The 12,109-nt window shown below is 46.4% G+C and overlaps 1 protein-coding gene and 1 long non-coding RNA gene across 6 annotated transcripts in view; one reads left to right on the top strand and one right to left on the bottom strand.

The window, feature by feature from the left end:
• The window catches only part of Abhd2 (abhydrolase domain containing 2, acylglycerol lipase), a 59,770-nt gene extending 50,406 nt beyond the window's left edge, over positions 1-9,364 (bottom strand). The window contains exon 1 of the mRNA XM_021647045.2: positions 9,171-9,364. Coding sequence (XP_021502720.1) covers positions 9,171-9,364 — 194 coding nt within the window. The remainder of the gene's footprint in view (positions 1-9,170) is intronic.
• Positions 1,101-11,757, top strand: LOC132647239 (uncharacterized). 5 transcript variants are annotated; one of them, XR_009585588.1, is made up of 8 exons: positions 1,101-1,374; positions 1,955-2,177; positions 2,261-2,377; positions 8,261-9,619; positions 10,045-10,189; positions 10,274-10,394; positions 10,880-11,042; positions 11,530-11,757. It is a non-coding gene; the product is annotated as an uncharacterized LOC132647239 (long non-coding RNA). The 5 variants fall into 5 exon arrangements; XR_009585591.1 differs by lacking the exon at positions 1,101-1,374 and adding an exon at positions 1,417-1,800 and having other exon boundaries at positions 10,880-10,947; XR_009585587.1 differs by lacking the exon at positions 1,101-1,374 and adding an exon at positions 1,417-1,800.
• The last annotated feature ends 352 nt before the right edge of the window (positions 11,758-12,109 follow it).

Raw genomic sequence — 12,109 nt, 5'->3', positions numbered from 1 at the left:
GGACTCAACTCACTAGGTAGCTGCGACTGTCCTTGAGCTCCTGATCCTCTTGCCTCTGTCTCCCAAGTGCTATGATTACAAGTATATGCCAAGACTCACAGCAGAGCTCTGACAAATATAGTTAGGCTTGGTGGACAAGGCATCAAAAGGAGGGATCAAGTAGGAGGAAGATAAGTTTGAGAAGCTTTGGCATGAATGGCATGGCTGCTTTCTTTAAAAAAAAAAAAATGGAGGGATCATAAAAATTCTGGATTCTGAACCTTTTTAGGTATTTCAGGCATCAGCAATTCCTGATAGAAGGAACAGAATGTTAACAAACAGCCAAGATCTAGACCTCAGGCAGAGGCACAGATGATTCCTCTGGTAGGTTCATGTTGGTTATCTCAATTAAGTCAAGATAAGATGCTTCAAAGATGGCAGCACTTTCCTTCCTGTCATGGCCAGCCTGCTCCTAGGGTAAACATCTACTAGAGTATACACGGAGAAGGCAGACAAATATACAAGAGTAACATTTAAGCTAGTTACTGGCAAAGCAATTATCAACCTCAAATGCATATTCATTCCCTCAAAAACCAACCAACTAAACAAACAAACAAAAACCCTCATTATATGACAGAGGAAGATGGTAAGAAACAATACAGCCAACTCATCCTGCTTGTCTGAGTATTAGCATAGAAAGTCACTGGGCATAGTGGTGCACACATTTAATCCCAGCACCCTGGAGGCAGAGACAGGCTCTGTGAGTTCAAGACCAGCCTGGTCTACATAGTGTGTTCTAGGCCAGTCAAGGCTATATAGTGTGAGCCTGTCTCAAAAAGGAAAAAAAAAAAAAAAAAGTCCCATGTCCCAGAACACCTGCCGGCTCTGGGCAAAACTGGAACATCGGGTTGGTCTTGTAACAGACCATATCCCAAGGTCGTTTTTTTTTTTTGTTTTGTTTTGTTTTGTTTGCCTTGAAAGCATGATGGTGATAATAGTTCTTTGAACTGTGTGTATAAGCAATTCTGCAGTGAAGTAACCTCAGCTAAGGCTTCCCATTAGCATGCAGCCCCAATAAAAACAGGTTGAGTGTTCCATCTTCAAGCTTTCCAGGTAACTGGGCCGTGAAGGTCTAAGGCCCAAGGAACAAGTGCATGGGGCCACTGCAGATCCTCTCACAGAATCTAAATATTTGTACAGCTCTTGGAATCGATAAAATCTGGTCAATGAAATGAAGACTCTTGGCAATTAGTTTGTCCTCTGGAAAGGACAAAGCTCCAGTGTTCAGCAGAGGATGGAAGGGCTTAAATCTGAGGAATGTGGGTGAACAAGTGGGAGCTAAGTAGAATTTAAACCCAAGATAATGAAATTCTTCTCGGCGTTAACTCACTATAAGTAAGCTGTGCTAGGTTGAAGAACCTTATCTGAGAGTGGCTAGCCCAGGGTTTGCAGGCTGGTATAGGGATGGCAGGCTAGCCCAGGCTTTGGTATTGCTACTGCTCAGAAAGGGTCTTATAAAACAGAGGCAGGAGGGAAAAATGCAAAAGAGCTTTTTTTTTTAACTTGTTTATGTTTATTTTACGTGCATTGGTGTTTTCCCTGCATGTATGTCTGTGGGTATTAGATCTTAGAGTTCCAGACAGATGTGAGCTACCATGTGGGTAGAATGGAACCCGGGTCCTCTGATAGAGCAGTCAGTGCTACCAACCACTGAGCCATCTCTCCAGCCCCAAGAGTTGGGGTTTATAAATGAAGTCCTCCATTCTTTTGGAGGACTTTTGTTCTGTACCAGAGACATCTGAATCAGTGTTGGGTTTTCTGGTAGGGTACTTCTAATTATTTAAAAGTTCCCTGGCACACTAGGGCAAAAGCACCTTTATTTTGCATATTTCTGACAAACACAGTTAATATATATATATAATGTAGAACCAGGCTTTTATTTGTGGCGGATAAAAGACAAATTATTTTCTTTTAGGAAGAGGGTGCAAATGACAAGACTGAAAATGACTTGAGGGGCTGGAGAAAGGCCATATGCTGCAGTGATCAAGAACACCCGCTGTTCTTCCAGAGGACCTGCGTTTGGCTCCTAGCGCCCACCCTGGGGCGTTCAAACGCCTCTAACTTCCGCTCTAAAAGCTCTGGTGGCCTCTTTTGGCCTTCGAGGGGTCCCTGAGGACAACAGGCATGCATGCACACAGGTGCGCATACATAATAAAATCTCAAATAAGAATCAGTATTGTTTCAGAGAAAAATTAAAAGCAGTTTGTCTCTGCCTTATCAGGAATAATCGCGAAGTGAGTAACGAAGCCATGTGGAAGAAGAGAAAGCAGGGGAGCAGCCACAGTCGAAGCTATGATGAAACCAATTTTCAAAAACGCCTCTAGAGAATGTCTACCAGGTAAATATCGTCAATGCCTTAAGCCCTGCCTCCAACAGCTAAGTCCAAAGAAGGGTCACAGAAGCCTGTGGCCAGGAACTAAAACTGTAGGTTAAGTGGGATGAGAAGAGCGATTCAGTGGAACCTGCTCAGGGCCTGAACTCTGCTGAGTGAGAGCAATAGGGAAAACCAGCAGTGACCCAGGGTGATCTACCAAAGGGCCAGCAGGATTCTGCCATTCTCTTGTGACCGGGTGAAGCAGCTTCCCCGAAGCAGTGTTCCAAGAGGATACGAGGGCACAGGACAGCCAACTGTTGTTTTTGGCATGGTGTTGGAATGGGTGTGACCCTCACAGTCAAGTTTCAGGCATTTCTCAAACCCACTGTGAACAATAACACTCAGTTTTGGGTAACACAGGTGACAACCGGTGACAGGAGAAAGCTATTATATTTTCATCAGAGAAAGCCATAAATGTGGTTAGGGTTCTGGCACACTATGTTCCCCCACCTGGACCCAAAAGGGGGCCTAGATCTTCTTTCGTCCCATGAAGAGGGCAGCTCTATTTTAGGCTTGTCTGTTAGTCCATCATGCTTCTCTTAAACCCCTTCATCTTTAGCTAGAACACAACTCACACAGACACACCTGCTAGAAAGTGAAAAGGCACAGCCCAGCTTCCCACGGGGAAATGTACACACTGTAACCATAAGTGCCACCTGGTGCCAGCGTTCCTTTTCCAAGCTGCACCTGCCAGCAGAGACTTCAGCCAGGGCCCCAGGGAAAGGCTGGGGACAGCAATTCTGCATCTGGGGCTGCCCCAACTAATTTAAGACCAGAAAAATCATTTAACAAAACACATCTCCTCTCAGAGACAGGACAGAGCCTTCCCGGCAAACAGCTTTGTCAGTGCTAAAGGGACACCCGGCTCCCTGGGGCGCCATTGAACAAATTGGAGCCGGTGCAGTTTCCGGGTTTCTCTTAGCTAACGCAGACAGCATCTGCCAAAATCTGACCTCTCTCACCTACATTTACTTGTGGGAAATGAGAGACAACTGATACCAGAGCTAAGGCCCAGAAGCACCACCAGTCCTCTTCTGTCTTGTCAAACATGCGGCTCTTTATCTGGGGTATGTGTACCCAAATTATCACAAAAGCAGATGAGAAGCATCAAAGGGAAACAGAAGTTGTCTGTTGGAGATGGGAGAAGGGCAAGTCTGTCTAAAGGGGAGTAGGTAGGACAGGAAAGTTTTGTTTTGTTTTGTTTTGTTTTGTTTTGTTTTTAAGAATCTGATAGAGTTTGCACTTTTGTTATAAGGGTTATTTATTTCAGTGGGCTGGGGAGGTGGCTCAGTGAGCAAAGGGCCTGCCATGCTAGCAAAAAGACCTGAATCTGGATCCCCAACATCCACATAAAAGCCAAGCCATGGAGGGAGGCCTACTAGAACCAAGGGTGTTCCGGGACAGATAAAGACAAGTGGACTCTAGCAATCATTGGCCACCATCTAGCTTAATTGATAAGCTCCAGGTTCAGCAAGAGACTCTGCCTCAAAAACAAAGATGGAGAATGACCAAAGAAGATACCAGATCTTGACATTTGGCTTCCATATGCACATAGAAACACATGTGTACTTATACACACACAAATACACAAACATACACACACACCTCTTTTACACGCTTGCCCCAAGAAAGGGTATTTTGGTGGAAAACAAAAAAGATTTGGAGTAGCCAGAGGGCAGCAGTCCTGTGGTCAGGCCCTTCCTGAGCTATGAGAGAATGTCATGAGGGACGGGGTGGCCAAGCAAGTTTGGGCCACACTGAAAGAGGCTTGAGTGCTCACCTGCTTGAGGAAGCTGACTCAGGTACTATTATGGCAACTGGGTGGGTCAGAAGCAGGGAGGCAACTCAGGACACTCCCGTGAAAGCTCCAGGGAGTGGCCATACAGCACGCAAATCCTGTGCTGTAGACTTACAGTCTGTAGATTTTACATGCAAATGATTACCCCTAAAGCGCTAAAGAGAGACAGTGCCTGTTTCTTCCACAGCGTGGGTCAGAGAGGACAGACAGAAGACAGGAGATGCCCTCCCCCCACCCCGGGCTTAGCTTCTTTCCTTGTGCTATGGTCTCCCCAGCCCACTAAAATAACTTAGTGCTCCTTTAGCACTGGAGGTTAATGCTAAAGAGCAAATAAAGGAGGTCAGCCTGGCCCACTGGAATAGAAGGAAGGTGGCCCAGAGGGGCTACACTTCGCCCAAGGTTCCCTGGTTAGTAGGCAGGCAAAAATGCTAGATTTGAATCCTAGTTTACATTTCTCTACATACTTTTAATCTGAGCACTTGGAAGGAGAATGCAAGATGGTGAACTAGAGGACAACTCGGGTATATATCAGGTTCACGGCCAGTGTGAGCTACTAGTAAGACCCAGGCTCACAAGGCGAGGATTCAGCTCAACGATAGAGAAGAAAAAGCACATGCCAGAGAACAGGCAGCAGCATGGCAGAGCAAGAGTTAAAACAAGCTACCATTCTGGGCCAGGACACATAGAGCTCAGCGGTAGAGGACTTGCCTAGCACATGAAAGGCCTTTGGGTCAATCCTCTGCAACGCACTCTGTGCATGCACACACACACACACATACACACACACACACTAGAGAGAGAGAGAGAAATATCAGAAATTCTACCGACCAGATTCAGTGGAGGGCACTTATATAGAAGACTCCAGAGATGCTCACTCAAATAGCAATGGCATACCACCTCTGCTTAGAAGAATTATAGATGGGTTTTTGTGGACTTTGTTTACTATTTTTAAAAAATGAGTATATGTTAAATTTTTTATTCTGAAGAAAATGGAGATCTATACACCGACACACACCCCCCCCACTCACTCACCCCAATCTTCTCATTGCTCCTAACTGAGCTTTGGTCTGCTTATTTCACTAAAAGCAAACACTTCTTGAATTGCTAGGTAAATATTGACATGTTGCTAAGTGAATAAAGGCACATCATCCCAGCAAAGCAGCCCTCCTCCAGACATCACAGGACTCATTTGCGATGTGCCTTTGGGTCAATTATTTAAATCAGACTTAAAAGCTGACTTGAAGCTAAGAGGAGGAGAAATCCACTCTACTCTTTACTTTGAACGTTTACCTCTCATCCACTTGTTTGCTATCTGGGTGCAGCAAGAGAGTCTGTCTGGATTTGCATGAAAGTCATAATAAGCAGCGGCCTAAAAGTCAGGCTACTACTCGATGCTGACACTCACTGTGAACCAGCTCCGGAACCTTCCAGCACAGGAGAGTGTTTGTGGAATCTGGAGACGGCTTGTTCCTGGGAAAAAAACTTCAAAGTCCCAGGAGCAGCTTTTACCCACAATAGCCATTTCCTACCCTTAGCTTCAAACACAAGGGAAGCCATTCCGGAAATGTGATGCAGAGAAAGATCAGCAGAGGATGGTGGCTTCCACCAGAGACAGAAATAGACATGCAGGAACTGAAGGCCACCTGGTAGGGGAAAACCCTGCTAAACCCTCTGGTGGGCTAGCCTCTAGCTGGTCTGTGTTCTCCCTTGTACGCTGAGAACATTCTTTGCCCACTTCTCCCAGGGATAAGAAGGGAAACCCACTCTCGACACTAGTTGGCTTAGGTGCCCTTGCTGCCATGCCCAGCTTCTCAACTGTTAAAAATGACAGAAAGAATGAGAGGATCTGATGGCAGAATATATCTGAGAGGTGCTGAACGTCAAACAGGCGCATGCACAAAACTGTGTGGGAAACAATCTGCTAATGTGACATGAACACAGACCAGAATCTAATTAGAAGGAAGACACTGAGTAAAACAAAAACAACCCAAAACCAAAAATAGAATCTTGGGGGAACAGAATCCCTTTGTCCCAAGTCATTTGTCAAGTCGGATGGTCCAGTCTGCCCTGGGTGGGCAGCTCCTGTGACAGAAGAGAAAGTCTTGGAAGTCCATGCTTCCTGGAGAAGCTGTCTTTCATGCCCACCTCCTCAAGCCATGGCTAATTCCTAACAAACATCAACCCTGCCTTTAATCTAGGCATCCTGCACCCTCCTAATAGAGGCTGTGGTGGGAGAAAGTCTGGGGCCTGGTCAGTGACTGCAGGACGCTGTGCTGATGCCATTGGCTCAGGTTGATGTCCCCTAAGGATGGATCAGGAAGTGAGAAGGAGCCAATCATCTCAAAAGTAGTTTTGAGGTCAACACCACAGGCTCATGCAGGAATATGCTCCAGGAAATGAAGAAAGCAAAGGAAGACTGAAGGATGTAATATGTCTGAGTTAGTTTTAAAAGAAAAATAAGAGAAGGAGGCAAGACCTTCTGTGAGCAGCTTTTACTTACACCTGGAGCAAACAGTACAGAATCAAACCTTGAGAGTGTCTATCTGGAGTCTGCGCAAAGGCAGTGTTCCCAGGAAGCCTCCTTCTAATTCAGCCATTCTCAACCTGTGGGTTGGGACCCTGTTGGCAAACCTCTATCTCCCCAAAATATTTACAGTACGGTTCCTAACAGTTGCAAAATTACAGTTGTAAAGTAGCAACGAAAATGATGGGAGAATCGCCACAACATGAGGAAGTGTATGAAAGGGTCGCAGCGTTGGGAAGGCTGAGAGCCGTGGCTCTAATTCCTTAGGAGTCCATGTTGAGTACAAATTTATGCTCATCTGCATAGAAACTGACAGGGTCTTAAACACTGTGGTGCTGTGGTTTGGAAAGGGAGGAGCCGCCACAGGCTCACTTATTTAAACAGTTGGTCCCCAGGTAGTGGTGCTGTTCTGGCAGCCTATGCAACCTGCTGGACATGAGGTCTGGACAGCAGATGGAGGGCTACTGGCGTGGACTGACCCAGGCTCTTGCTTCCTGTCTGCAGACACCAGCCACCTCACACCACTGTTCCAGCCTCAAGCTGTTCCCATCCCCATGCCTTCCTCACCAGGTGACAATGAGAAAATTAACTAAGAAATCTGTTTTCTTCTTTCTTCCTTCCTTTTGTTTGTTCCTTCCTTCCTTCCTTATTATTATTATTTTTTCTGGCTGTCCTGGAACTTGCACTGTAGACCAGGCTGGCCTCGGAGATCAAAGGCGTGTATCACTACCGCCCAGCATAAATTTGGTTTTGAAAAGCTCTCTACAAACGAGGTGACTGAGGAACTGGGACTAGTGGTTCCAGAGAATCTGAAAGCATGTATAAATGTCACTAGCCCGTCTAAATTGGTGTGTTATCCAGATGAAATATAGGAGAAACATTCAAAACACAAGGTAAAATGCTGGAGAATTTTCAATACACAGTTAATGTGCATACCCTTTACAGAGAAGATCTGAACTGCAAATATCGTGTAATAAGAACAGCATCTCTTTAGCGATGGTGCCTGGTGTGTGCAGCCTACTGTGACGGACAATGTCTCACCAGTGTAGTTTCAGACACAAATGTGATGGCATTTATGTTGTGCACACCTTTCCACGAGGATTAAGCAACATCTCTCTGTGAGCCAGGGCATCATAGTCACGACTTTAAGACACTGCATGGGACCACCCCAAACATCCAAGGGCCACATGGAAGGTCCTCTGCCTTGGCTACTAGCCTCTGAAAATCAACCAAATGGCCAGAGTGCACAAAGCAAGAATTCAACTCTCAGATGCCTCTGTTGCCCTCTGTCTGTCCTAGGAGACAGTCATGCACTCGGAGTCACCAACTCCCCAACACAGGGTGGATGGGGAGGCTTCTGCTCTTCCCATCAAGGGTTAGAGATTTGCCAGTCCCGTGCTGAGGAGACACGTATTTGGTGACAATGAGAAAATTAACTAATAAATTTGGTTTTCTTCCTTCTTCCTTTCCTTTCTTCATTATTATATTATTATTACTATTACTATTATTATTTTTCCTGAGGCAGGGATTCTCTGTGTAGCCTTGGCTGTCCTGGAACATGCTGTGTAGACCAGGCTGACCTCAGACGTAAGAAAGACACTTTCTGCACAGCCATACCCCTCAAGGCTCCCAGGGATGGAGAAAGCTGTGAGACACACAAAGAGAAACGGTTGCTCAACTAAAAGGAATGCTTCTGCCTGCGTCTCGGTTGAGCCCAAAGGAAGGCCTGGTTAAGCTGAAGGTGCCAGTGGGAAATTTAACACTGCATCTCTTGGAGCCAGATTGCAAGTCCCTGTGGGGCACAGCTTCCCTTCGCCCCACCGCCCCACCGCTATGATTTCCTCTCTGAGGCATGCCTTTCCCCCTCCAAAACGCAGGTGTGGCCCACGGGGGTCAGAGGAGGGACTCCCTCCAAGTGTGTTCTTTTGGTTAGTGCTCTAGAGACACTTTTTAATGTCCGGGGGATAAAGAGGACCCCACGACAAGACCTCTGTGGTTCCCGGTGACTCTGGATAAGGATGGCTTCTCTGTCTGCAGGGTGGCAAGAGTTAAAATATTCCCCAAGGTTTCACAGCTCCCTAAAACTGTCTACTGTTTTCTTCAAAGTGCTTGTCAGGGATGCTGATGACACCATGCTGTGAAGGACAGAACGTTTCCAAGCAACAGAGATAGGATTCACCATTTAAACACTAGCCAGCTACCAAAACTGTTTTTAACACCGAAGAGGCCATTCCCCATGTATGCCTTATGGATACAACATGAGACCCATTTTGTTTGCTTGCCTTGCCATGGCTGATACTAGAACCACAGACATCACACTTGCCCAGAAAGACCTCTTCCCCCAAGTAACATCCTTAGGCTGAAAGAGGATTCTCTGAGTGTCGCACAAAGCCATACCGAGCGGCAGATGGGGGCAGGCAGGACAGTGCACTCACTCTTTGGTCAGAAGGGGACAGGATTTGAGCAGGAAGCGCGAGAGCCCGGAGTCCTGGAAGTAGAGGTCAGGAGGGGCGGTGGGGCTCTTCAGGTTCAAACAGCGAACGATGACGTAGAGAACAGCAGCCACGGCAGCCAGTTTCACCCCATCAAACACCGCGGGGAGCTCGGGGGTCTCCAGCATGGCATTCATCTTGATCTGGAAAGCAAAGGCGCAGGCCTGGGCTCACACACGTGGCCAGGGCCAGGAGGGCGGACAGCCCATCCTGCTGCACAGGCAGGACCCACTCTGGATATGCTCTGCACATGGCCACAGGGTACTCCAAGGACCCCCACCATCGCCAGACAGCACCAACACCCGGCCAACAGCCCTCGCCACAAAAACAGTTGCAAATGCTCGCTAAGGAGGGTGCCGTGTTCTTCCTGTAATCTCACGAGCAGTTCAGAGGTGAGCAAACTGGAAAACGTACAGTAATAGAGTCTTTGTGAGAGTGGGGAAGAGGAAGGCGAGTCAGGAAGGGCTAGGGTAGCGCTTTAATGGCTATGAACAGCCCTTAACCATTAACCCTCTGTTGCCCCTTAACCCGCTGTAGACTTTACTGGAGCACCAGGTGTATAAAGCGTTGTTTCCCACAGCATGGGACCGTGGGCGCACCAGGTAAAGCTGTGTGGCATGCTGGCCCCACGTCTCAATTCTCAGAGCGGGCTGAGAGAAAGCTCAGCCCAACCCAGCCATCTGCTCCACAGAGTCCACAGCTCTGGAGTTCTTTTCAGACTCTGCTCAGGTCATGGTGGCTCTGGCTCCTGAGGCTTTCAGGCAATGTGAAATGGAGCTAATCAATTAAAATGTATTATTTTTTTTTTTCCTTTCAGGACGTACCTAAATGCAGCTATTGGTCAAAAACTGGGCCAAGGGCAGACCAAAATTCAACCATAAGACCAAAATTAAAAATTGCAATACAGAAAATATATATGCTATCTAATTTCCCACAAACTGTCTTAATTTTCACTTTTAGAGGTAAGTGTTTTCTTGTATACAAAGCAGACACAAACCACTTCAAACCCACAAAAGACATCATTAACAGAATCTTGTATTTCCCAGAACATCAGCTGTGGCCTTAAGAATTAGGCTAACAACACCAACCAAGGACCATGCATGGAGAGGCCCTGACCCCTGCTCAGATGTAACTGATTACCAGCTCAGTCTCCATGTGGATTCCCAAGTAAGGGAAGCAGGGGCTGCCTCTGTCATGAACTCTTGCCCCTGGCAATGCGGCCTTACCAGGGCAAACAGGAAGAGGATCCAGGCAGTCCTGATGAGACTTGACAAGCTATGCCAGATGGCAAAGGAGGAAAACTCCCCCTTTCAGTAGACTAGGGGAAAGGGATAGGGAGGGGGAAAGGAAGGAGAGAGGATGGAACTAGGGGAAGTTGAGGGAGAGGGCTTCAATCGGAATATATAATGAATAAATTGTGAAAAAAATTAAAATTAAAAAAAAGAATTAGGCTAACAAAGCCAGGCACGGTGATGCATACCTGTAATGCTAGAACTTGGGAGGTAGAGACACAAGGATCAGGAGTTCAAGGCCAGCTTGAGCCATGTGGAACCCTGTCTCACAATGAAGTTGGGGGAAGTTAGCACAAAATTAACAAAAAAAGAAAATGTAATTCTCATAGCCCTGGTAACTATAGTAACTGCTTTCCTCAGGGATTTCAAGTAGCCGCTGCTAAAAACAGTTAGGAGAACTCTGATAGCCAACGATGGAGACAAAACAGGTGAAGAAAAATCTCCAAAATGTGTATAATAGACTGAGGACTTCTAAGACCTAGAACAAATCCGGAGGGGCCCTGAAGACTCCTCTAAAACCAAGGTGACACAAACACGGCCCCAAAACACTTGGGAAAATCCCTGTCAAGGTCTTCAGTTTGGTGAGAAACAGATCAAAGGACAAAGACTCTTAACTAGCCTCTTGTCACCAAGACAAAAAGAGAAAAAGAAGTTCTGAAAACTTCCCGGAGGGCCAGCAAGATGGTCCAGTGGGTTAAAGGGGCTTGTTGCCAAGTCTAGTGGGAGGAGAAAAATGACCGACTCTAGCAAGGTGGCCCCTGACTTCCACACACAGACTGTGACAGGAGCACAGCCACACATAAAACAAACGCTTTTTAAAAAAGCCTAAAAAGTTAAGGTTGTCCGTGACCACAAAGCCACATTCAAGGCCAGCCTGGGATCCATGAGTCCCTGTAGTATCGACGACAGCAACAATAATAAATTTAAAAGAAAACATCCCTGATATAATTTTAGGTTTTTGGTGGGTTTTTTGGTACTTTTCATTTTTGTTTGTTTGTTTTTGTTTTTAGACATGGTCTCTCTGTATAGTCCTGGCTGTCCTGAAACTCGCTTTGCTGAACAAAACGACCATGAACTCACAGACGTGCCTCCCAAGTGCTGGGATTAAAGATGTGAGCCACCATGCCCGGCCCTGAAACTGTGTTTTAAAAAGAAAAGCAGAAATGCAAAGTCTACCAGAGTGTCCCAAAGTTTCTCTGATTATGTGCTGGCGAAATGTAAATAAAGTTGAAATCTTTCTGAGGCCTTGCTGGAGTGAGAGCCGAGGCTGGCCACGGTATCTTTCCCAGTCTCCTTGCTGCTCAAGTCTGGTAACTCACCCGGGGCTCCTTCCCTCCCGACAGCCATGCGTTGTTTACCATAACACACGGGAGGTGAAGCAAAGCAAAAATGAGTATTAGCAGCACTTACCTATGTCACTTATTCCTTTCACGGAGAATATGGGTTTTCCTTGAAGAGTTGCACAGCTGGGCCAATCAGATCTGATCTTGTATTCAAATTAACCTAAGGGCTGAAAAGAATCAGATTTAGGGGAGGTTTTAAAGATGGAGAAAGAAACCTTTCTTTTTTGTTGTTTGGAGACAGGGTGTG

Source organism: Meriones unguiculatus, chromosome 14 (assembly GCF_030254825.1).
Source record: "Meriones unguiculatus strain TT.TT164.6M chromosome 14, Bangor_MerUng_6.1, whole genome shotgun sequence".
NCBI classification, from domain to species: Eukaryota; Metazoa; Chordata; class Mammalia; order Rodentia; family Muridae; genus Meriones; species Meriones unguiculatus.
The sequence above is the reverse complement of the archived record's forward strand: the minus strand, read 5'-3'. Positions and strand labels throughout refer to the sequence as shown.